The 25,702-nt window shown below is 37.6% G+C and overlaps 3 protein-coding genes across 3 annotated transcripts; 2 read left to right on the top strand and 1 right to left on the bottom strand.

Annotated features, from left to right (window-relative positions):
• Positions 1 to 1,394: 1,394 nt before the first annotated feature.
• Positions 1,395 to 2,204, top strand: LOC110856533. The gene is made up of 4 exons (XM_035857202.1): positions 1,395 to 1,507; positions 1,612 to 1,842; positions 2,025 to 2,060; positions 2,141 to 2,204. Exons 1-4 carry the CDS (start codon positions 1,447 to 1,449, stop codon positions 2,179 to 2,181), a joined length of 369 nt encoding a protein of 122 aa, XP_035713095.1. The 5' UTR covers positions 1,395 to 1,446; the 3' UTR covers positions 2,182 to 2,204.
• Positions 2,205 to 15,161: 12,957 nt separating this feature from the next.
• On the top strand, positions 15,162 to 17,110 carry LOC118437763 (zinc finger and BTB domain-containing protein 17-like). Its single transcript, XM_035857097.1, has 3 exons — positions 15,162 to 15,335; positions 15,418 to 15,825; positions 16,724 to 17,110. Exons 1-3 carry the CDS (start codon positions 15,234 to 15,236, stop codon positions 17,108 to 17,110), a joined length of 897 nt encoding a protein of 298 aa, XP_035712990.1. The 5' UTR covers positions 15,162 to 15,233.
• Positions 17,111 to 23,842: 6,732 nt separating this feature from the next.
• Positions 23,843 to 24,869, bottom strand: LOC110856532 (bacillopeptidase F-like). The gene is made up of 4 exons (XM_022105017.1): positions 24,842 to 24,869; positions 24,181 to 24,782; positions 23,944 to 24,133; positions 23,843 to 23,883 (listed from the first exon to the last, which is right to left on the bottom strand). Exons 1-4 carry the CDS (start codon positions 24,867 to 24,869, stop codon positions 23,843 to 23,845), a joined length of 861 nt encoding a protein of 286 aa, XP_021960709.1.
• Between the last annotated feature and the right edge of the window lie 833 nt (positions 24,870 to 25,702).

Below are 25,702 nucleotides of genomic sequence, written 5' to 3'. Positions count from 1 at the left end.
GGCTAGAAAGCTGAAATTTCGTACTCTACACCGTCTTGAGTATCCCCAGGCGGGACTTTTTCGTTTTAAGATCCAATGTCGAAAATGACCTTAAAACCGGTCACTTTTCGACTTGCACATTTTCCCATGGTTTGATATATATGATGTCAAGTCTCACATAGCCCCATAAATGGGGTATCGTGAGAAAGGTCTCGGCAGGTGGATTCAGAATATATATACTTTGTGGGGTCTGGGACCCCCCCCTGATTTTCTAGAAATCAAGAAATGTTGAGAGTTTTGGCATACAAAATTTAACACACGAGCAGATTGAGAGCCAACATAGCACGTATTAAGGAAAACTCAAAATTACTCATTGGTCTCTAACTAATCAGTGGGTGGTCCCAGACCCCACAAAGCATATATATTCTGAATCCACCTGCCGAGACCTTTCTCACGATACCCCATTTATGGGGCTATGTGAGACTTGACATCATATATATTAAACCATGAGACAACTTGCATGTTGAAAAGTGCCCGGTTTTAAGGTCATTTTAGACATTAGCCCTTAAGACGAAAAAGTCCCGCCTCGGGACACTCAAAATGGTGTATAATCTGAAATTTCAGCTCCCTAGCTCAAAAACTGACGAAAAAATCGCCGTACTACGAACCCTGCCCAAACTCATAATAATGGCCATAGCGGAAGGTTGGGGGCAACTTTTTTCAAAATTTTTCTTCTATTACACCAATTTCTTGGTCTGTGACCTATTTTTGATGGAAATTCAAAAATCAAAAATCCAGCCGCCAAGGCTTCAAGGTTTGGTATTGACACCGTCATATAGCTTTTTTTTGGTTAAGGAATAAATTACTACAGCTTACCCATAGAAAGAGTGTTATTGAGTAAATTAAATTAAGAGTAAATTGTTGAGTTTGTTGGAATCAAGTGCACTCTAAATAAAGTTGAGTAAAATTTCCAATGACACAACTTGTGTGAAAATTTTCCGAATAAAATAAAATTTGCACAATGTAGAGCGAAAATTCTACAGCGTTTGATGAATTTAACTTTCATAGGGGTAAATTGCTTAACTTCGACAGATTTTCATCAAATTTATTTAGAGTGTGCATAATCCGTAATACATATCACCTAAAAACAGGGAAACAGAAATTTTCATAGTATTCTCGAACATAAAATAATTTCTTCATACACGTTTTCACCCAAAATCATTGGGATTCGTTGTATGTACATATGTACCTACGCATAACAGTAATTGATATGCAACATTTATTTGTACACTAATTAATTATCATTTCCTATTGTTGTCTCCATCACAATGAGTGAATTGTGTATTTCAAAACAATTCTAGGAGGAAGTGACCCCCTTACCTACTCTTTCCTCAGCTCCACTATTGCTCCAAATCAGTCACAACCATCTGGTAGGTAGCTCCCGTGCCAAACAATCAAAAATCAATCATGCCGCCGAACAAGCAATTACTAATTGCCGCAAGTTTAATCATAACCAGTTTCCAAATCGGTAATTTTTTTTATTTACTTTTGTATAATCCCCTCGATAAGCCAAAAGTATAAAAATTTCATATTTAACACTAACTGAACTCCGCTAATTTTTTATCACATCAGATGCCTATCCTCGACCTTCTGCAGAAATCGGATTGGACCCGGCAACCTTGAACGAAGCGGGAGAACCCGATTTTAAAACGAAACGGCAAGAAGAAGAAGCACCACCAGCGAACGAAACGGAAACCCCGGTTCCCGAAAAACAGCCACCCCCACTGCCCGAACTTCTCCAAAGGTTGCAAGATGCACAAAAGGCTGCCCATGTCATCCAATATACCCACACGATAGAACCAGGTACTTTATAAATGTTTAAAAAGTATTTAAAATCAAGTAAAAATTCCGGCTTTTATAACTACGGAAATTTTCACAAAAATTAATAACTAGGCTTAAAGCCCGTCTTAATACTATACACTCCTTAATGAGAAGATTCCCGCATTTTTATAAATATATATATTGATCTTTATCCTCTCCCTTAGAGAGTCATCATAAAGGATTGCTCACCAGTTTATACGGTAGGCAAATTGACCAAAATAATTTGTATCTACATAAATAGCGCAAATTTTAATAATATACTTACCACTGCCTTAAATAGATTCCGCTGTCAAGGCTGTGCATCATATGGGTTACTCCTGATCGACATAAATGTTGATCCATAGATTATTGATATCTTGAGATTGAGTACTATTGTGGATCTAAATGTTATTGATAACAAAGTTTAAACTGTATATCATAATAAAGTTTTCTGTCCGGAATGCAAATTTTGTGAAGTATAATGTGACCCATATTATGTATAAATTGAGTTGCCTGCTGAAGGATGGTATGGTAGGTCGATAAGCCCGTTGTCCAGGAAGGAAGGACCATGTTTTTGGAGGTTGTGGTATACATTTTCAAGGGCGGGGGGGTCGACTGCCGAAAGGTTTACTTTCTTGGAAATGTTATCCACAAATCTATCACGCTATGACTTTTCAGCTCTATCACGGGTGTGATATGAGTATAAATAGAGCTAATATTTACTTGTTGCTATCCTGTAAAATTACACGGGTTTCAATCAGTTAACGCGAAATATTTCGTTTCAACCGCAATTTGTACTACATCTTCTTTGACAAAGGCTTCATGAATTATCGGCCAAATAAATTTAATTTATGCAAAATCCTGGTGACTTAGTACATAAGACTCCTCTCTCAGTTTTGAGGGTAGTACTAATTACCCCCTATTTACTAGCCGCACCTCGTTTATAGAAGATATGTACATATATATGTATCTTATTCCTGGTATAGGAAAAATTAACATTTTCAGGCGTGACGTGACAAGAGGGGGGGAGGGGTCACGACGAGCGTGACAAAGGCGTGACAACAGGGGTGGGGGGTCCTAAAAAAGGGTTTTTTGCGTGACATAATTTATGGATCACCCCTTATTATATTATATAAATAACTTAAGGAGTATAACTAAGCCTTTAGGATTTTAGGTTGCGAAATTTGTACCGAAATAAGTTTGGTTGCACAATTATTCAACGAAAATTCATTTTGGTAGGAGAAAATTAAATTGTGTAGGTTTGATTAAGGTCTAACGCTGTAATTGAATGATATTATTTTGAACGTTTAAATTATAAATAAGTTTAACTTGTACACGTATGTATGTGATATTTGAGAATTTGATGTACCGATCTGTACAATAGTAATGTAGCATCAGAATTTAAACGCTAGTTTCCCAATAGTGCATAGTTCGGAAAATCTGCTTCCAGAAAATGGAATTTTTTTGCGAAGCGTAAACCCCGTACACTCAAAATAATCTGGTGTCAATCCAGTGCGGTGAAGTCACATATAGACACCGCGCGGTGTTAATTGCCCGCATTAACACCGCGTGGTGTCTATATGTGACTACACCGCACTGGATTAACACCAGGTTATTTTGAGTGTAGTTATCTCGACAGGTACGAAACTTACATGTAATACAAACTTCTTACATACCTGCCTGTCCAACTGAGAAAATTTCTATTGTTCGAAAAATCTCCGCATCACAACTGCGGAGAAACCAAATTAACGCAGGGCAAAGTTTACGACTAATATGGAATTCTGCAGGTTGTCGATCGTTTCGCAATCAGTAATTGTCACTGTAGAAGTTTATTACTCTGACGCCTCATCATCGTTTGGGTTATAAATATCATGCCTTCCTATGCAAATAGAATATTTATAAGAAATTTGCCCAGCCAAATAAGTAAATGAAGATGGTTCACCCTTTATATGCGACATTTTAGAAAGTATTCGAAATTTCGGGAGGCTTCATAAATTTAGATGACTACATGTCCTCCGACTGTGTTTAATTGATAAACCTCGTTGTACAACAACGAGGCATCTAAATTGACGAAGCCTTCAAATTTCCTAGCGTAAATTGATTACGTATTTACTATTTTATCGTGATAGACGTGGTTGTAATATTTTTGTTTAGATTGGGGTCTTATTTTTGCATACGAGACCACTTTTCCCATTTGCTCACCATTTTCCTCGGCCTCCAGAACAAAGTCGTTGAGGAAAGTTGGTTTTCTGGCATGAATGTCGAACTCCGGAACAAATCGAGTTTCAAATTAGACTGAAATAAATATTTTTGTAAGAGCTGTATCCGAATTCCGAACAATCCATCAATAATAAAGCTGTTACGAACTGCTCAGTCTTCTCCAAAAAGGGAGAATGCGATGAACTATTTAGGTATATATTGTTCTCCAAAGGATCAATATTTTCTTGCAGGCTAATTGACGTGGTTTTAACTTACAATGCGATGGTGTGAAGTGTGACTCTCCGATTTGGTTGAAATTTTGAAATTAAATATTTCAATGCCACCAACGTTGCTGGGGGTAGTTTGTGCGACGGTCAGAATTTGTCAAAATATTTGAGGTTAAAGTGTGAAAACCTACGATTTTTACCAGGACGAGGACGCAAACTCAACTTCCATACTCCCTGCTAAAAATTACACATTTTTTAACTTTGACCTCAGATACGTTTCCGAATTCTGACCGTCACACAAACTACCCCCGGAAACGTTGGTTGTATTGAAATGGACAACATCCTTTCCAAATTTTAACCAAATCGGAGGATTACACTTCACACCATCGCCTTGTTAGTCAAATATTCCTTTAATAATGTATTTGTGAAAAATACAATCCTCATGGCACAGCAAGGACCATTTGAATTAAACATGATGACGGGCCTGCTTGTGCGATTAAAACGAATCATTGGTATTGTTTCTTTGCGGGTGTACTGATCTTATTGTATTCATTATTACGCTGGAATCTATATTATAAGCTGGAAATGTCTGCCGGCAACGAAAGTGGAAGAAAATGTTCCGCAACGGAAGTGATTAATGGGACCTAATATATTTTATTTTTCTTTAATTTAATTTAATTTGCATATAAATATTCAAAACTTGACTTTCTTTACTTTCACTTTCATTGCGAAATATTTGTCATCAATATTTGGCGTCGCATATTTCGCCCAGAAAATTAAGGTTAGTGACTCGGACTATAACATAGAAATACCCTCAGTATAATTTGGAGACAAATCGTTACCCGCGGAGGTACTATCAATATAGCCCTCTGTTTTTGGGTAATGCAGAAAAAACCTGACAAAGTCCAGTAATATCGCACATTGTCAATTCTTCACCGTGTTTTCAATCTTTCTCACCATTGCAGATATGTATGTATATCGCTGTTACCGCTAGGCTGTTACCACATTTGTTTTCTCAGCGTGATTCTTGTGAATTTACGTTGCCACCGATCGTTGATGGTAACGAAATTCTGGCTTTTGTTACCAAGTTGCTGAGAGTGTAGAGGGAATTGAAATATTTGTGTGTTTCCTAATCCAATTAATTTAATTTAAAACTGTCCCAGAACCAGAACTAATGGGGAAATCCATAATTTTCTAATTCTTGTGATTTTTCTAACCCGAAATGGATTAAGTCAATATTTGGAATATTTAAGTTTACGTTAGTTGAATAAGACAATTTTTTAGAATAAAAAGTGTAAAGTATTTAATAATATTGCACTATATTTACTAAGCACAATTTGAGCAATATTTATTCAATGACTCAGTTCAATTTGTTAAATAATGCAGCAAAATTTACAAGACTTATGAATACCATTAAGCCGACCCATACATACACATTTACATTTTACTAGGCAATTGAAATAAATTCTAGAACTGATAGATTATATTGTTCAATCCAGGAATGAGATATGGACCAAAAAAGTTGCGTCATCTCATTTTGTTGTCAATGGTCGAGTAAAATAATTTCAGAGTTAGAGAAATTTTGATCAAATTTATTTGGCGTGTAAAACGCCCAACTTATTAAAACCCAGGGTCTGAATAGCCTAACACTTTATGGTCCAATATTCATCATCATGGTTTTCTGATGTTACCCCCCATGTGAATACACGTCTCCAATTTTGTGTAGTATCTGAATCCGTCAATAGCAGCGTACAATTTCTCCCCATGCACGGTGTTCTTTAACTTAAAATACCCTTGACTTTCCGGAGCTATTTCCCAGTAGCCTTGCGTCACAGGGTGGCCAGGCACCCAAGTGTACACGCTCCTTCTGTGCTTGTCATACCTGTAGGGGTTGCTCGCTGCATAGAGATATTCCTGATAACGATAGTCAAAAAGTGCGAACGTCTTCCCCCAGTCGTCTGACTTAATGACCTACTTAGCATTATCTCCTGTGGGCCAGCTGTTTGGGTAGGTGACGACCAGCCTTCTCTCCCCCGAGTGTCGTATTTCTGAATGGCGGTTAGGAATTCGTGCCCCTTATCAACGTTTTGGAGGGTACACGCTTTAAGTTTCCCAAATAGCTTGAGACTAGCGGGGATCTCTTGCGGGCGGAATCAGAAACAACATTTGCCTATGTGTACAGCGTGTATACAAGCTCCAGTCCTCCACGACTGTATATGTCGCCCGTCTCCTTCATCCGAATGACCAGACCCTTGCCACTAGCGATTATTGTTTCCGACCAGGCCATTGTGCGGAGAAGGGGAAGGATTTGACCCAGGCTACCCAACCCTGCGATGTAAGAAGCTCTCATAGTCAGGGTTCGCTACCCCGGTTTTTGTGGGTTGGGGTTTTTGGGGTTTTTGTGGGTTTTTGGGGTATCAAATCTCCGGAAAAACCCTAATGCTTAATGGGGTTTTTGCGGGTTTTTGCGGGTTTTTGTGGGTTTTTGCGGGTTTTTGTGGGTTTTTCCGGGGTTTTTGTAAGATTTTGAGGCAGATTGAAACAAAATCCCTTAAACTACAACGTAGATCAATGCTAATTAACTTTTCTGCCTCATCTTGAAATTTTGAGAATTTTCATTTGCGACTTGAATTTCCAAGTATCATTGCATATTTCCAGGTTTACATCTCAAACATGAATTTTCGATGTAATAGTCCAAATCAATGATAACGGTTAAAATTGCATGTTAAAATCGTATATTAAATTAGTTTTTCTCTAATAAATAATTTTAGGAATTCTGGTTCAACCTGCCCCAAAATCTACAAAAACCCACAAAAACCCACAAAAACCCAAAAACCCACAAAAACCCCAAAAACCCCGGAAAAACCTACGGGGTTGGGTTTTTCTACAAAAACCCCGGGGTTTTCCGACCCTGCTCATAGTGGCTTCAGCATTTGGGATAAAGTATTCCCAGGAGTGTGCCCCCGAGGAAAATGAAAGCACCTGCCCATACTCCCCGCGGCGCATGTTGGCCGCCATAGTGGAGATCACGGTGTCAACATGTGGCCGTACTTTCCCCTTCAAGGTATTTGTAAGCGTCTTCAAATGTTCATACATACGCTTGAGGGTACTGTGGGTGGAAATATAGTCAATGTGGTCGTAGAGGACGAATATGGAAGGGGAGTCCAAGTCGCCCTGGTCCTTCAGGTCGTAGAGGGCGTCGAAAGCCACGACGTGCTCCCCCAAGACAGGCAGCCCTTTGATGAAGTTCCCTATCAGAGCCATCCTCCCGTCGTCGCCTGAACGATATACTCTGAGCAAGAGTATATCGTTTAAGGTTAGGTTAAACTTAATGGTATTATGATGTATAACTTCACCCTGCATGATATTTAACGTCAAAATTGAGGTCAACATTAAGTTATATTTCTAATTATTTAAAGTGATACCTTGCCTCTTTTAAGTATTTTGTTGGCTGGTTTTATTTGGTTCCCTACATATATACTTGGACACTGGATTTGCATTTAAACACAAAATGTGTAACATGTAATTATATTTTGCCGACCTAGCATGATCTTTGAAGTCATAATAGAGGTCACTATTGAATTCAGGGTTAAATGTTTTGTCAAATTCACGTTTGTCAAGTTTAGCATGTAATGACCTTTCCAGACCTGTCATGACCTCTGAGGTCAAAATGAAGGTCACCATTGAAATCAGCCTCAAATTTGCTACTAAATTGACATAATATGCCCTATGACCTTTACATGACCTCTGAGGTCAAAATGAAGGTAACCATTGAACTCGATGTTGAAAAATGGTTAAAAATGATGTGTCACATGCCAAAATTGACACATGACACTTTTTCGTCACTTTTCGCGACTGTGACGACGTCATCGTCACAGCTGACGACCAGTCACAAAATGACATGAATTTTCGAAATCCTCGTTGAAAAATGGTTAAAAATGATGTGTCACATGCCAAAATTGACACATGACACTTTTTCGTCCCTTTTCGTCATTGTGACGACGTCTTCGTCACAGGTGACGATGGCACAGTGTTCATCTTCGAACTCGTCCTGTCCCTTGACGTTAGGAGTGAACGTTCAAAATTTCAAGTCTCTATGTCTTTTCGTTCAAAAGTTATCGGACCAACGGACAGACGGACGGACAGACGGACGGACGGACATAACGATCTTATAAAGGGCTTTCACCCCTTAATAAATACATACGTTTGCACACTTCACTTGCTCTCTTTTATTCCATTCTTTAACCGCAAACATCTGTCGCTAGGATTTCAAAATATGTATGTATAATCATTTGTCCATGCCATTAAGTATGTACGTACATCAAAATCATCATCACTAATGACAGTTGTTAATTAATTGCTCCACCCCTTTGAAAATTATTCCATCTGTAAATGCATGCAGAATCTTACAATACTCCAAATGAATTTAGTTTGTATTGGAATTGAGCAAGGAATTTTTTTCTGGTAAAAAAATCTCGTATTTTGTAGAATATGAACTCATCTATGGTGGAGGCATTAAAATTAAAGCCAATTTAGTCTATATCTTGCTAAGAGGCTTATTGGCCGACCTCGTAATGCTTAACAACATTGGAGACTAAAACTGGCATTACTTAACCAATTGTTGACCGATTTTCAAAATTGCGACGGTTTTGGAAAGCTCAGGTCAATTGGCGAAATATATATTTCCAGATTTTTCAAATTCGACCACACCCCCTCGAAATTTAGGTCACAATGTCAAAAAATACATAAAATACAATTGATGCATACACCGGAATTTGAAAGAACAAAAATCGAGTTGCATGTCGAAAAAATACCTCGACCCCCTTTACACTCTGGTGGGTCTGTGTGACCATAGGCGCCTTTTCGATTTCAATGAAACCATGTCATGTGATATATCATTTTTCTCAGGACGTTGAGTGCATTACGACTCAATACTTAAAATTTACGAACCACACCCCCAATGGGCGTGGTCCTCGGCGACGTTAAGATTTAAAGGAAACCATGTCATGTGATATATCATTGGTCTCAGCCTGATTTCGACTGAGTAACTTAAATTTTAAAACCACACCCCTGGTGGGTGTGGTTTTAATTGTTCACAGTCACTCATCTGAAATGATGGAATCTTTGAAAAATTTTCATTTAAAACGCAGGAAATTCATTTTCATTCAATATCACTCACCATGAAGTGATCGAGCACGTTGAAGTTTTTGCCGGTTTTTAATAAATGCGCACAAAATTATCATTCTTGCACAAATTTTTACCGAGGGCAACACTCAAATGAAAATGCAGGCTTTGGGATGAAACTAACTTTTCATCGATGTAAAAATATATCTGTAAAAACCAAAACATTTTGACAGCGATAAAAAGTTAATTTCATCACAGAACACGTATTTTCGAGGTATTTCTGTTTCCTCCATGTACGTAGATTTTCATCCTTTTCTGGATATATATAACGACAGTCTGGGAACAACCAAGCTCAAAATACTGGAAATCATTTGACAAAGTATTTCGTCCATCCGTTTTTGTTCGTGCACATAGACCTGCCTTCCTGGCACCATCACGTTAGGGCAGTGATGACCATAATTTTCCAGCAGGCCGTAAGTTGGCCTGACATTTTTAATATTACTTCGAGGGTATTCATTTCGAATTCACAACGTTAGCAAAATAATAAAGTTGGCTAGTTCGAAAAAAGATTAGCTTGAAAAAATTGATTTGCGAACTTGTGCATCTGCATGCAGATTATTTATTTATGTTACCCAACTTTTCCACTTAAAATTTTAAAGACAAAATAAACATTCAAGCTTTCTTAGGATAATTTCTTGCATTTTTTATCTTAATTTGATTTCCACAAACTACAGATTTGTGTAGCTTGGATTTCAAGGCAACACACTTGATTCTCTTCTTCAACCTCTGAAATCTATTATTAAATTGAAACAACTTGTGTAAGCATGCCGATAACGCAATGACAACTGCTTTCCAGTCATACTTATGACCCTCAATCAAAAAAGCGATTAATGCTAACCCTGTAAGAGCACCACATAGTATAAAAATGGTTACAAGCCCTCCCTCCATTGTCAGTGGAGAAACAGGGGAGAGAGCCGTATCATTTTTTATGGGCTTCCTCTCAAACCACATGTTTTTCTGCATTTCCTCTTTCTATCTTGAATAAATGCCAGAGTGGACCAAAACCCGAAAATTTCTCTGTACAGCAGAAACACTACTTCGCTTCGTGCTTCGTCCACCACCTTTAAACGACCAACCTTTCCAGGTTGGGACTAGGAGTCGCTGGCTTGTATGAAATCGCTTTGACGGATACTTTTTAGAAAGAAAATTCATTTCGCCCTGAAGAGTTTCCGAAGTTGCAACAAATGCAATTCTTGTCCCACAATTTATTACATCCGTCTCCACCATTCCTGCAAGCTCGGTTGTTGAGTAGTTTAGCCGGGTTTGATCAAACTCGATAGGAAACACGGCGTGTACAGGGTTCATAAGGAGTAGAGTGATAAGTTCGTCCCTAATAAAATTATTCGCAGCCCCAGTTTCACTGAGAAGCCTTGTAAACTCTAGAAAATGCACTATACGATGAAAGTGCCATACGTATGTTGCTACCCCTGAAAACATCCATGGTCGCTGGGAAGGAGGGGAAAGGATTCTGTAGCAGTTATTAGATACAAAATGATTTTTTAAGGTTGGCAAGGCATTGAAACCGTAGTCAATTTTTCCCCAGTAAGCCCTGTAATCTTTAAACCGCAAGGTTTTGGCTAACTCTCTGATATCAATGGATGACGCAGGTAAATCCAAGACATGTCTGTTGAGACAAATTAGGTCTTCGAAGTTTTGAGAGCGAGTCTGTTTAAGTGGGGCGTTCAATTCGGATATCATTAGCCCGCTGTAACAGTTAGTAAATAGAAGCGAGACTGGTCCCCATGCGGCGAATATGAGGCGATAAAATAGAGATTTTCCGACCATTTTGGGCACTGAGGAAAAGTCGTCAAATAAAATGGAAACGAATGACAGCCAAATAGAGAAAGGGAGTTGTTTATATTTCCAGATCATGTAAATATAGAAAACGATAAACGTTAAGGTCATACTCGCAAAAAAACCTATCCATAACGTGGGCTTGAATGGCATCCAGTAAAACTCAAAGGTTAAGTAGGATTCGGCATAACAGCTAAGGAATTGATACCCATTACTATAAACGAATTCGTATAATTCTTCGTCGAACAACAGATCTTGGCCTACATAAGGGGTTTCAATATCTATCGTTGGATATCTGCCGTTTGTTTCTATTTCCAACGATGAATTTGTCGCTGCCACGATAGTAGTTGCCATATAAAGAGGTATAGAAATATTGCCGTTACGACTAAACGGATTAAAGTAACGCTTTGGTATTTTTTTGTTCCTGACTTCATGACTGATTCCACTTTCTTCAAGGGAGAAGTGCTCCACGGCCCAGATATGAGGTATGGTTGCCAGCTCAGAATATTCTTTCAAGATTTTATCGTCATGTATGCTAATTCAATCATAAGTCCCATAATTGGTCTCAAAGCTGCGACCACTTCGTATTTTGCAAACTTGAGGGGTTTGGTTGGTCCATCTTCCTGGAAGTAGTGTTAGGATGAAATTTTCGGTAACACCTTCTTCAATCCAAAATGATTTTATGGCCTTCTCCACTCCCTTGTTCGATACTACAACTGGAAAGATGGTTTTCGTTGAGCGTACAAAATTCCATCGTTCGTCTAAAATCTTGATGTCCTTACAATGCTTACAACGGAAAGCATATTGACTTTTGCATGTTTGTTGCCAGCCTGAAAAATCCTGCGTGGGATTTTTTTTAAAGAGAAGTTTTGAAATCCAAATGCAAAGTTTATTCGGCGCTGGACGACTGGTAGAAATGTCGAGAATGAATTTTTCTATATAGGACATATTTTCCATTTTGGCATAACCCTGCATGAGGATTAAAGTCATGGGAAGAAATATATTTTCCAAGAATGCAAAGATGTCTGAAGAACTTGTATTGTATAAAATTTGAACTTCGCAACTTTCGACACCATTAAGAAAGTTTTTTGGGATACTGATATCATATCTTGAACCCATGTTCTGAAGAGATTCCTTAATAAGGTAAAAAGTTTCCGAAATTAGGGCGAAGCAAAGTGCTCAATACATATTGGAGGTAGGAATTTATTAAAAACCTCTTTTGTGAACGAGCTATGGTAAATCCTATTTGTCTTTACTCAAGTATTTACCATACTGGGTGGCATTTTGAAAACTTGCTTTTACTTGGATTACACTGTTGCGTGTTCTCATAAATATTGTTTATATAGAGTGTCTCTCTGGATGGACATTCGTACGAATTGGGTGCATTAGATTGAGATTCTATTTTATTGGAGGAAATTTTGCAGTGGCGTTATGAAACCGGTACATATTTACATATTTATATGTATGATGCGAATCCTAGGAACTTAGCATGGGGAAAACATCTTGCATAGTTTGACCGAGTTAGTGGATTTTCTAAAAATTGGTAAAAAATGAAGGTCGCGACCTTCGTTGGTCCGGACGTCTTGCCGCACTTCTTGGCTGGCCAATAATCCGATTTTCTGTCGTAACCATGAAACCAGCGATTTTCCACGCTCTTCTGCAATGTCCTTGCTGATTTTCCGCAAATGAAGTTTGTAATGGTCTGGATTTATTGGCTGAGCACGAAGATTGGATTATCTTGTTTTGCACAGAGCCCAAAATTTTTGGATTGGCCGGGATTAAGGTGGATTTGGAGGGGTATCTTTCTTAGGTATAAAATCGAGACATTGAGCTTCTAATTATGAGTCCAAACTTTGGCGTCGTAGAATTTTTCCAAGTCAGCCCATAATAAAATTTCATTTTTTAAGCTAACGGACCCAGGGAAACCGTTGATGCTTTAAAATTATTATTTTTTAATTTATGAATTTATTGTACCATTCGCAAAGTAGGGTGGTGAAATATTGCTCAAACTACAAATGACTTGCCAAACAAGGTTTTTTTTGGAAGTTACTTTGTACCATCAATTTTGATTGTAAGCCGCATTTTTAGGGATGGAGAAATGATAAATTTCTTTCCTGGAGTCACTGTAAGGTCCAGCTTCACGTTTGTTTCGTCGTCAATTATGCAAATACTTTTGACATTATAGACATTTTTGGATAATAATTGTTTTCTCTACTTTCTTGGTGGTACACATATTTAGGTGCACTTTGTTTCATCCACGTTTTAATCCTGAAATTATGGAGTTAAAATTTCGTCAACGGGTTTTGTAAAATTTTCAATTTCCGAGCCGTGACAATGGTGGGAGTGGAAGGATTGGTCGTGAAAGGATTTTGATAGAAATCAATTTTTGAGAGGTGATTAAGGTAGGATATCGCCTTGGATTTTTTAAATGTAATTTGCCCGGAATCCTTATACTCATGGTGTGATATGGTGTGACGTCGTGCTCGAGTAGAATCCGGCGACGGTTTTGCAGTGTTTCTTGGCCATAGTTTTATCCTGAGCTGGTGCGATGGGCTTTCAGAAAAAAATACAATTAACTGCGCAGTAAACTAAAGCATACCGACTCTCAGATATTAAACCCCCCCATGTTATATATAAATATGTAACTCGGTGGTTAACGCAGCGGCAAGGTAGGCCACGCTATAAAGCAATTAAATTTTTATACAGCAACAAAAATTTCATTACGGTAAAATTCTACTTTGCGTGACAACTAATATATTTCCCAACTTTGGCTTGCTTTGGAATATTTGATTTTAAACTTTGCACGAAATTATTGAACATGAAGGATCTCCACTTTCCGATGAATTGATAAATTGTTTTGGAAGGTTGTCATGCGATGATATGTAGCTGAGCTAAATTAAAGGACACCTTCGACTTTTTCAACACATGTGAAATTCACCATTTTTCTTTGATCTTTTTTTGTGAAAAACTATGGCCGCCCGTTTCTCTTCAATTTCCAATATATTTATCCAGACGTTCGAAAAATTACAAAGTCCATAGTGAATCATAATGTAAATCGCATGGCGAATCTAATCCGCTTATCAGATTTTAATTCTACGTCGTAGTTTTTCAGCAACCAGCTGCTGACACTTAAGCCTTTACAACTAGGTACATATATTTATTTTTAATAACCTTTACATATACATTTTGATATATTGAGCCCATTGAGAGGACTCAAGTCAATGATCGCATGTCTCACAAATTGAGCATAGCAAAATAATTTGTGAAGATTTGCAAGTTATGGGAGATTTCGCAAAAATTTTGATGGAAGACAATGATTTTTTCACAAATTTACCAAGTAGTTAGGCATATTCTTATTTCGCAAGATTATTTTGCAAAATCATCCTCACCATCAAAGATTAAAGAAAAATTAAAGAAATCCATGAAAACAGTACTAAAATGGGTATTTGCGAGATAGGAGAGTTTTGCAAAGTCGTATTTTGCGAATCCCCTCGCGACATAAATATTCTGATCTTTTCAAGTTTGCTTAATGAGCTGCAATGCGAAATAATACGATGTCGTGAGTACGCCCATTTTACTGGTCTCCAAAAATTCTTGGTTCTCAGGGGTGCAGATATTTTTACCCATTTATATAGAACAGAACCTTATAGATAAATGAATGAAGCCCTTATTCATTCATTCATTTAGGTATAAAAGACTCATTCATTCATTCATTCATTCATACTTCTTTTTCCAAACTTGGTTCAGGTTCCGTCCCAAATATAGCCCATAAATCGAGTCAACGCAGAATGGAGAAGACACAAAAGGGTTAAATCTAAATTTGGTTAAAAGGGCTCAACCCTTACTGCATATTGTGTCATATTTTTGATTCTTTCTTGATTTTTCTGAGTCAGTAACCTTTTAAATCTTTCCTGGAAATATTGTCCTGCTTAAAACGATCCGGATTCTTATACAATTCCATCGACTTCATAACTCACACCAAGAAAAAATATGACGCAGGAATGTCCCCATTGCCCGAAAAGCTTCACATCTACACGTTCCTTATCCCGAAATCTCGCCACGCATGACGACACGGCTCAAATTAAGTGTCAAGTAAGCAATATACCCAATTTGCATCTACAATTAATCTAAAAAAAGTCAAACTTATACATAATTGTACCACAATTATTTCCAGATTTGTAGAAAAACTCTAAAAAACCGTGGCGGCCTGTCCACCCACTTGAGCAGGATTCACAACAATCGGAAAATCCATCGTTGTGCAATTTGCCTTCGAAACTACGCCTCTCCGGGGGGTTTGGAAAATCACGTGGCAGCCGTGCACACCCCGGGACCACGACCCCATTTTCCATGCAAGTTTTTACACTGTGACAAAAAATTTGTGAGCAAGGGAGCCCTTACAAACCACTTTAAAGTAGTTCACTCCGAGAACCCGGTCCGATTTCGGTGCACCCTTTGTAGCAAGGAATTGAAATCTAAGGCCAGTTTAATGAAACATATTGCCATTCACACGACCGAGAAGCCCTTCAAGTGCGCCGAATGTGGGCACAGTTTCGTGGACATGAGTGACTTGTCAAGTCATGAGGTGAGGTCAATTCACATAACGTACTTTTGCATAATGGTCATATTGCCTAATTTTTATTGCATAAAAGTCATTTTACATAATAGGCCTTATCACATAAAAATGTATCGCATAATTGTTTCGAAATTAAGATTAAGAGGAAATTGCACATGGGGAAACCTCCTTAATGGTGTAGAATTCATACTTAATTCGAAATAAATAATTCGAAATTGGCATGAAATTTACATTTGAGATGAGCCGTATTCGCACAATGTACATCTTTCAAGTGTAAACCTCAGATCCTCGTGGGACTAATTTTATTTTGTTCAGCACAAAAAATAAGTATATCCAGATTTGTGCATTTTTCATAATGCCCTAATTTGATCGGGTTTTCAGCATTTTTCCAGCCAAAACTTTGGTTTTTTGAATTTTTTAACTTTTCGAATTTTACTGAGAATTCAAAAACATAGGTATCGCTTCAGAATGAATAACCTGACTTATTAAAAATCCAATGCTCACGAAATTCAGAACTTTTTGTCGTTTTTTAAATGTTAAAGATTCAGAACTCCTTGAACTTTTATATTTTCTAAGAATTTTGGAATTGGATCTTTCATATATCGAATAAGTCATTCTTAAGAGTGATGTTTTTGAATTTTTGGATTCGCCTTCAAATTCGAAAATTTGTCGTATTTTTAAAAACGAGGTTTGGGCTGGAAAACAGTTTAATGCATTATGAAAAATGTACAAATCCGGATAAGCCAAGGGTCGCGAGCTTATCCGGCGAGCGATCTGAGCTTCTCGAACTTTTTGCGAACCGCGCTTGAGCAAGCTGAGCTTTTGAAAATCGTTGTTAGACTCATCTCTAGTGAGGTAATATTTTAAAAAAAATATATTTAAAAAATCAATTTTCTTACAATTTTAGGAAACACATCGGGAAAAATCTGTCCGAAATAGAATCAAATGTCACCTCTGCCCAATCACATTCTTGACCCGCACCGGGAAACGGCTTTATGTTCAGAATTATCACGAGGATCAGAGCAAGTATCCCTGCCCAATTTGTGACAAGAGGCTAAAAACTGCGAACAATTTAAAGTTCCACGTCGAGGCGAAGCACACCACGGACAAGGAGCTCCGCTACGCGTGCGACCAGTGTGAGTACAAAAGTTGGAAGAAGTTCAGCCTGAGAAAGCACGTGAAACGGAGACACGTGGAGGGGCGAGGGACCACGTGTTATTTCTGTGGGAGGAACTACTCCGCGTTTACTGATCTCGTACGACATTGCAGTTTCAGACATACTCTGGAGAAATAAGAAAGTGGGTTTGTAAAGTTCGTTTAAAAAATGTATGTATTTACAGTCAGGTGCAAATCGTTTGGGTGACTGTAAAGTTTTGCACATTTTCACATTTGCAATAGAACCTTTTCTCAAGCTACACCGGGACTATATACAGGGCGAGTTATGTCAAGAAATAAAGCCAAACATTAGGAATCACATGGCGCTTATACATAATTTCGCTGAATGCCGCTTTTTAAAAAAAGTATTAAGAGTCAAAGCACCCACGAGCGCTTTGATTTTCGCCTCGTGGAGGAAAAGGAGGAGAAAATTTTCGAAAAAATTGAATTCGGCAGCCAATATTTTTCTTCAAAGGAATGATAAGTGCCACGTGATTATTAATTTTTGGCTTGCTTTTTTGATATAACTCGCCATGTAATCCAAGCCTAGCAGTAGGAAATAAAATAGTGTGCGGTGTATTTCGACTTCGTAGCTACTGTACATTGTGTGGGATGGTGTTCTACTAATTATTTCACAATTTGGTAATTTTTTGATAATGCGATAATTTTTAATAATCTAAATAATCAAAATTGATGATGAAAATCAGCGTGACTGTAAAGATTTGGAGCTGACTGTATTTATCTACATCACGTTCCACAGAGTTATATTTGGATAGAGCGATTTACTCGGGCACAGTATGTTAGAGAAAGGTCGGACAGCTTGAGGTACATTAAGAAAGAATTTACATAACTGCGTCAACCACAACGTCAAAAAGAAGAATTAATAAGTCAGTAGCGTTCAAACACTACATATATTTAGTGGATGATTTCTATTGATGTTTTAATTTTTTGTAAATTAAAAAACAGTTGCGTAATTTTTATTAGTTTTAAAATTTGAAATTTTAACTTTTCATCATGAGAAATTTTTAACGCCTTATCGATACTACATAATTATCCAAACTTCTTGGTTCAAATCTGGCCATGTTTTTTCGGAGTATGTAATGTGCTCTGTCTAATAAATATCAAGCTCTATGGGACTTAATGCCAATGCAATGAGTTCCTTTTTTGGGCAGTATTTTCGCTATTTTTCATCATTTCCATCAACAATATTAGTGCTACCCATCTTGATATTTGTTATTGAAGTAAACAAGTTGGCAACAAAAATGTGTACATACATTCATTATGTTTTCAACTCACAAATATTGAATAAAATGTAAAGCGTAATGTGCAATGCGTAATATGCAAAAAAAATATGGTACAATTTATATTTATTGATTTTATTTATTAATTAATTGGTTGCATTTGAGAATCGGCGATTTATCCACAATAACAAGCAACATTTTTTAATATGTAATAACGTAAATTTTAGTCACACTACCAACGTGATTATTGAGTGCCCAGCCAGCATAACTAGCTATGCATAAGCCACCTAGCTCAACCACTTTTTCTGTTTCGGGCTACTCAAAAGCTGATCCAAAACATAAACATAGTCAAATCTTGCAATCGACTTACAATTCAAAATTTAAGCATAAATTTAGCATATATGTAGTTAGCATTTAGTTTGCAGTTTCTAGTGGAACTATGAAATTAAACTTCTAACGATCAATCTTGGACCACTACCAGAGCCGACGTTGTCAGGTGAAATATTATCAGCGAAAAGCAGTTTTTATAAAAACTATGAAATTTGAGTCCGAAAGAATTACTTAGGACCACCACGATAGTCGGCGTTATCAGGTGAGATATTATCACTGCAAAGCAGTTTTGACTGATCAGGTTGAGCAGACCTTATCGTTTTCAATTTAGAAATTAAAATTGATACCACCAATTTCAATTGTGGAAATGTATTGCTACTAAAGCCAATTTGAAAAATTACCCCTGGTCGAGAGACATTTCAATATAATTTCATGTGAAATTATATACCTTGCGAAAATCATTAGCAAGACCATAAGTCAGAAAGAAGAGAAATACCGTAGCTTAAATAAATATATTAATTACAAGCTACGTACATACATACATACATATTATATTGACTTACCTAATCATAAGTACATATGTATTTTGGCATGGCAAAATGTAAAAGTAATAAAGTTTAGTTCCAAGCTCTGTAAAAAAGTAGCTGAAATTAGCTCACATAAGGTGATTGCGATCGAGACCATTAAACTTTACATCACACTTGGTTGAAACAATTAATACCTTTTGACAATTGTTATTTTGAATTTGCCAAAGCCTCTCATCGCTTGTTTACATTAACAAAAGTGTAATCAAATAATCAATGCCCTTCTGCCAGATGACTAAAGATGTGGATCTGTCGAAGAACGTTCCATCTCCCATTGTCAATTTCGATGGGTGACACGACCTCATGAAACGTTTGACCCACTTCGGTCCATTCCTTGATTTCATAAATTCGATGAAATCGCAAGATGTTGTGTACGGTTTGCCCAGCATGTTGAACATGACGTGGATGAGGATCACACAATCCAAAGCAATAATTACGAATAAAAACAGAATTGATAGCGGGATCTTGTCGTACGAAGTAATCAAGATGTAGTGGGAAACAGTGTCAGCAGCAATGACCCCTCCAATTGCGAGCGGCATAGACGGCTGGCACCAGCCATTGTTCTGATAGGTGGTTAGCAGAGTAAGAATTCGATACAAGTATAAATGTTCATGACCATGGTTACGGTCAGATGTCTCTTTCCTGCAAAAATGAAAGAAGCTTAGCAAAAATAATTTAATGATATTTTCAAGCTTTTCTTAGATTCTCCGTAAAGTATTTCAATTCCGTGTGAATTATTTCTGGAATGCATGTATTTCTGGCATTTCTGGCAAAGAATTTCTAACAAATTAAATAAATAAAATTGGCTTTAGTGCTTGGGTAAAGCAAAATATGTATTGTAATGCACGTGGAAACATACAAACTCTAACTTGGAGCATTGCTAATAAAGCTTTTCATTCTCATAGAAACTTACTAAGCAAAGCCAAACCAGATTAATGAACTATGAGTATTTTTATCTAGAGTCGAAAAGCACATGGTAAATTTTGCAAATAACATTTTTTTTGTTCCAATACAGACTATAATAAGGGTGCAATAATGGTTTTAAAACAACTATGATGTAACACAGTTTCAAGGAATTTCATTTTCTCCTCATTTTGAGCGAGAGAATGGTGACCGAAAAAACGCGAAAAATAGAATTTCCTTAGAAATCCATATTCGTGAGTTATTTTTTACGAAACTATGCGATATTGTTGTTATACAAAAAATTATTGCACCCTAATTTTTGTCTGTATCGGAACAGAAAAAGTTGTTGATTTTGGGAGCTTTTCTACTATGCAATATTCTGACTAATGGGTGTAGTATTTTTTAAATCAACGGTTAAAAAAGAATAAATCTTGCAGCCTTTCGGCAGAAACTTACTGTTTCATGACTTCCAGAATTAACAGCTTGATCTCGACCGGGTATAACAACGGGATGTACAGAGCATAAGATAGCGTACCGGGGGGTGATGACCAGCCAGGCATAATACTCTCCGATTCCGATCCAAACCCTCGTCAAGAATTCGGAATCACCATCATCGTCCCAGTTTTTACAGTTCAGAATCATCATGCTACTCAGCAGGGGAGGCATGCAGGTTTTAACCAAACCCATGAATGACACTGCTAGTGGCAGAGAGACGACCAATGATGCGGCCGCGGCGCCAAGTATTGCAAAATGTGGGCCAACATGAATTGTTCCTTGATAAAAAGTGTAAACAATTATACAAGCACACAAAATATTTTTCCATGGAACCCTGTAGCAAGGAGTCAAAGACTTTGATGTTGCATGATAAGAGCCAACCCATGTTTACGTTAATTTTATCTTAGAATTTTCATCTCATCTCATTTCTATCAAAAGAGCAAAAAAGGCACTGCCTTCTTACTCTGGTACAGACTGGTGTAAACCTTTCTTTACCCTTACTATGACACCACCGAGGGGTGTGAAACATCAAATATACTCCCAGTATGGGTTACCAATAATTAGTTAATGTAATTTTGTGTAATATATTATATTTTAGTTAGCTTGACTCATGCCATGCAAATTTATTAGACACATATCTTCTTCAGTCAACTTCAGATCTGTTTCCATGCACGAATTTTGTACTATTACGATTTCTTCTATCATCCTCTCGATGTGTAGTAACGCAAAAAGGGCAACTGCATGAAGGAAGCCGCAATAACCAACGAGGACTAATTTCCAGTTTTCCGTCGGTGCCTTGCTCGGACTCCACCAGTACACTCGTAACCAGTTTGCTGTGCCAACAATGTGTATCGCGGCGACCAACACGGCAACCAATAAGGGAAATAATGTGGACCAAGTACATCTTGCCAAACGGAATTTATTTCGTACCACATTGATCAAAATTGCTTTATGGATGTTACATAATTTGTAGATGTTCAACATCAATGGGATGTTGGAATTGGGGGATAAAACGAGTTTAGTAAAAACATTTCCTTTCATCGCAAAAGATTTCAAATTATTTCTGGCATTATGTCAAATAAACCTAAACTTTTAATTTGTTCAACCAGAATGCATTTTAGGGCTTTACATAACTTGTCATTTTTTGCACCAATCGTGCATAAGAACCGTAGCAAAGATTTAGCAAAGTACTTAACTGTGCACCACTTCGTCCCTAAGGTGCAGAATACCTAATGAACTGGGTATTTTGCCTCAATAGTTACAGCACAGAAAGCTTGTTAAATTTATTTAGTAGCTTGAGAAAATTAGTGGCAAAATAGAGTACGAGCAACACCATTTGTTTGCTAAATTACTGACAGACTTCTCTGCAGTTGTAAGAGAAACATAATTTACAAATGCTACAAAAGTGAAGATTGGCATAGTGGACCTTGATTTTAGTAGAATAATATGATCCAATGCTTCTGGAATCATGGTACATATTTTGTGTATGTACATAAAAGCATTTCTATTAGCTTAATTTAATTATTTAAACCTTGGTCAAGGTTAAGTCATTGTCCGAGGCAAAGTCATAGAGGTAATTTGTGGGTTGTGCAACAAGCAGCAAGGTGACATTGAGCAGAGTTGCCTGGATCCTGGGCCACTAAACCTTATGTATTTTTAAGTTACAAAAGTGAATTTAAAATTGAGTTGCATTTTTTATGCAGCAAAGTAGCAGTCGAAAAGTTGCCTTTTCGACGGCAACCAAAGGCACGACAGGATTTGAGTGTACATCGGCAAATTTAGGGCAAATAACAAATTAAATATTAATCTAATTTGATGTACTAAAATTAAGAGAATTTGAGTAAATCATAATTCAATTGTAAAATTGCTATTTTCTCTACAAACACTATTTGTTCCAACCGATCATCTTTGGTCTTAAATCTTTGAAGGGAATTCATGCCGGGTAGGGGTCATCATGCTTATACGATTTTAGTATTTTTTGGGTACGGATTGCATAAAATATTAATCAACATTTGTCGAAGCAATGCATTTCACCCTAATAATTTTGCGTAAGTGAATATGTACATAATTTCCTTCCTTAACCGGATTGATCAGCAAGTTATAAGTTTCAGAGTCAATGCTCAAGCTATTTAAAGCACCAAACTTTCAATTTCTCAGCCATGTACTGCGACGAATAAATAGGAGAAAGCAGAATACATTATTAAATAAAATATTTAAGTTAGCAATATGACATGACAGGTTATAAAGAAATATGCAATATGACTTTATTTCATACCGAGAGGCAAAGAGGTAATTGATAATCGATAATGTACTAGTACCTTAAAGGACCGCGTATTGTTTGGTATGATGGGGCTAGGTCCTGTGTACCGGATAGTTATCTGGTACCCGGCATACCCGGCCTGGTTTGGGTCCCCAGGTACCCGGGCGGGTATACTTAAGTAACGGGCGGAGTAGTGTAAATATTCATTTATTTGTTACTTGAAATGCATTGCTTTACAAACAAATTATAATTCGATGGATTTCAGTTTTGTACTTAGCATATTTGGAAAGAATGGGTAGATACAGCCATAGTCAACACTAATTTGGAAATTATCATAGAAAAGTTAAGATCATTTTGAAAGCACTCACGCCAACCACGTATGATCATCATCTTATGGCCATCATCGTCCCAGTCCGTACAGTCCAGATAATTCTTGGCCACGATGTACATACATATGTATGTAAATACGTATTTTGTCATGATTTTGTGTGCTATGATTTGGGTAGCATCGTAAGTACTTTATGTAGAACATATTTTCACGGAATAAAGTAACCGGCTCATATGTTAGAGATAACTGAATGAACATGAATGTTATGAAGGTGATGGCTAATGTAACGTGGAACTGCCACGACTACAAAATTATACAGTTTTAGCCAGAATTAATGGTAGGCGTTTCTTCCTTCATAGTTTACTTTAGTTTAAGTAAATTCATTTTAAGTCAAAAAGTCATCTCATGACTGTTAATGTGTGAAGGCGGAAATAATAATTTGTGCCAATTTATAAGAATAAAGGGTTTCAATGAAAGTAATTCTGAATGAAATTGAACAGAAGTTTTCATAAAAAGTCTTCGCATTATTCGGCGACATATTTGTGAGTTGAATCGAGGAGGTGACAAGGTACATATGCGCATAAGGTGTCCTTCCAAACGAGTGGGTGTGGACGTAGATAGTGTTGAATGTTTAAAATATTTCTTCCCCAATATATAGATAAATAATAAAAAAATCCACAATTCCTTAAATATTTAAAGAAAATAGTTACTAGATAAATCCATAACTTGTTTAAAGTCCAAGAGCAGCAGCGATATCGATACGTCCATAACCTGTGGGATATTGAATCTTGTATGATAAATAAGTTCAAACGCTTAGAAAAGAAGACTTGCCATATGCATTGTTGGGGAAGTCCTCAGCCCCCGTTAAACCACAAGTTCTATCTTCATTGGAAAGTGGGGGATGGAACGCCGAGTTAGAAATGGCGTCAACCACCTCGTCATAGCCGTAAGTCGGATGTGCAGAAAGTAGAAGAGCAATGGCTCCACTCACGTGGGGTGCAGCCTTTAGAAGACGAATTATCTTAATTCATTTGAAGTAATTAGATTTAATCTGTGCATAATACTAACCGGTGAAGTCCCCGATAAAAATTTGTACGTATTAGGAGCCTTCCAGCTAGAAAAGATGTCACTTCCTGGCGCAGAAATTAGTGGCTTAAGTCCTCCAGATGGACTTGGTCCTCTCGAAGAGAACGGCGACAATTCATCTGTATCAGTCGTGGCTCCGACGGAAATCAAATTCGGTTGGTTTCCCGGATCCACTGTTGTTCCACAGGAAGGTCCCGAATTGCCAATGGCAAACACCGGAATGATTCCTGCACTTCGCCACGCCGATATCTGGCTGTTGAACCAACCAGACCCGAAAGGTTGGTACCAAGAGGCCGAAACAATGTGTGGTCTTGGCTGTGCCGTGATCATAAATTGGGCACAAGTCGTTAACGCAGATTCCGTCGTCAAACCTTGATGATTAATTCCACGACAAGCTATCCACCTGGCGGCGGGGGCGACCCCGATTCCCTGTTTTCGTCCGAGGATGACCCCAGCGCAGTGGGTCCCGTGACCATTTTCATCCGTGGGTTCGTCAGTATTGTCAGCCCAGGCGCCCGCGTAACCGGGAGAAAGAGCGGAGTGATTTAGGAACACGCCGGTATCAATAATTCCGACGACGATTCCTGTAAGTATGTAAATTTCATGACTGATTTTTTTTCGAGCACGACACCTATAAAGTTACGTGAAAAAAGGTTTCTTCTATGGTTCATCTTTTAAAAAGGCATTATTTTTTCCATGTAAACCTGACAGAAAAAATGACGAATTCTTAATAGATGAACCATAAAAATATATTGCATAGCTGTCCATAGTGTGGATCTCGGTAGATAGCTTTGGAGCACTAAGTGAGGGTGTAACGTTGACTTTGTTGAGCACGTGGCGTACTTCTCGGTGAGCCAAAATCGGTTTTCGACCACTTCTGACCTTGTTTTGGACTGAACCATTAGCTCTAAAGTTCTTAATGATTGTCTGGATGGTTGTCCTTGCTAATTTATACTTGGTCCCTATTTGTCTCTGCGACAGCCCCCCTTTTTGTCCACCCTTCCAGTCCTGAATGACAAGATCTCGAATAGCGATAGGAATTTCCTTGCGTGTCGACGCCATCATATTTTTCTGGAAGAAAATTATTTAAAAATTAATGCGGCATATGTTATTGATAGATTTATTAAGTTACCTGATTTTATAAATTGGAGAGATTTTTGTTGTTGACAATTAAAGTGAAGTGGACGTAGACTTTTGTCCGCTCAAATTTCATCCTCTCTCGCTCTGCACTATGATTCTCAGTTTTCCCAGAATTTTCAGAAATAACTCATATGTTTTATGAAATTACGTTAAATTTGTGAGAATTTGATATATCAATGATGAAAATAGGTTCAGTAGTTCAGTGACAATTTGAAAATGAAATTGACGCGACTATGTGGACGTAGACATCTGTCCGACACTGTACCTAGGAGAGCTAGCTAGGAGTGCTGGAAACTAGAAATCTCATCTTACCCCGAAAATCTGATTTTACCACAAAATATTCCTATCGTGTGGGAAACTGAGA

The sequence above is a fragment of the Folsomia candida genome, unplaced genomic scaffold (assembly GCF_002217175.1).
Source record: "Folsomia candida strain VU population unplaced genomic scaffold, ASM221717v1 Fcan01_Sc016, whole genome shotgun sequence".
NCBI lineage: Eukaryota > Metazoa > Arthropoda > Collembola > Entomobryomorpha > Isotomidae > Folsomia > Folsomia candida.
The sequence above is the reverse complement of the archived record's forward strand: the minus strand, read 5'-3'. Positions and strand labels throughout refer to the sequence as shown.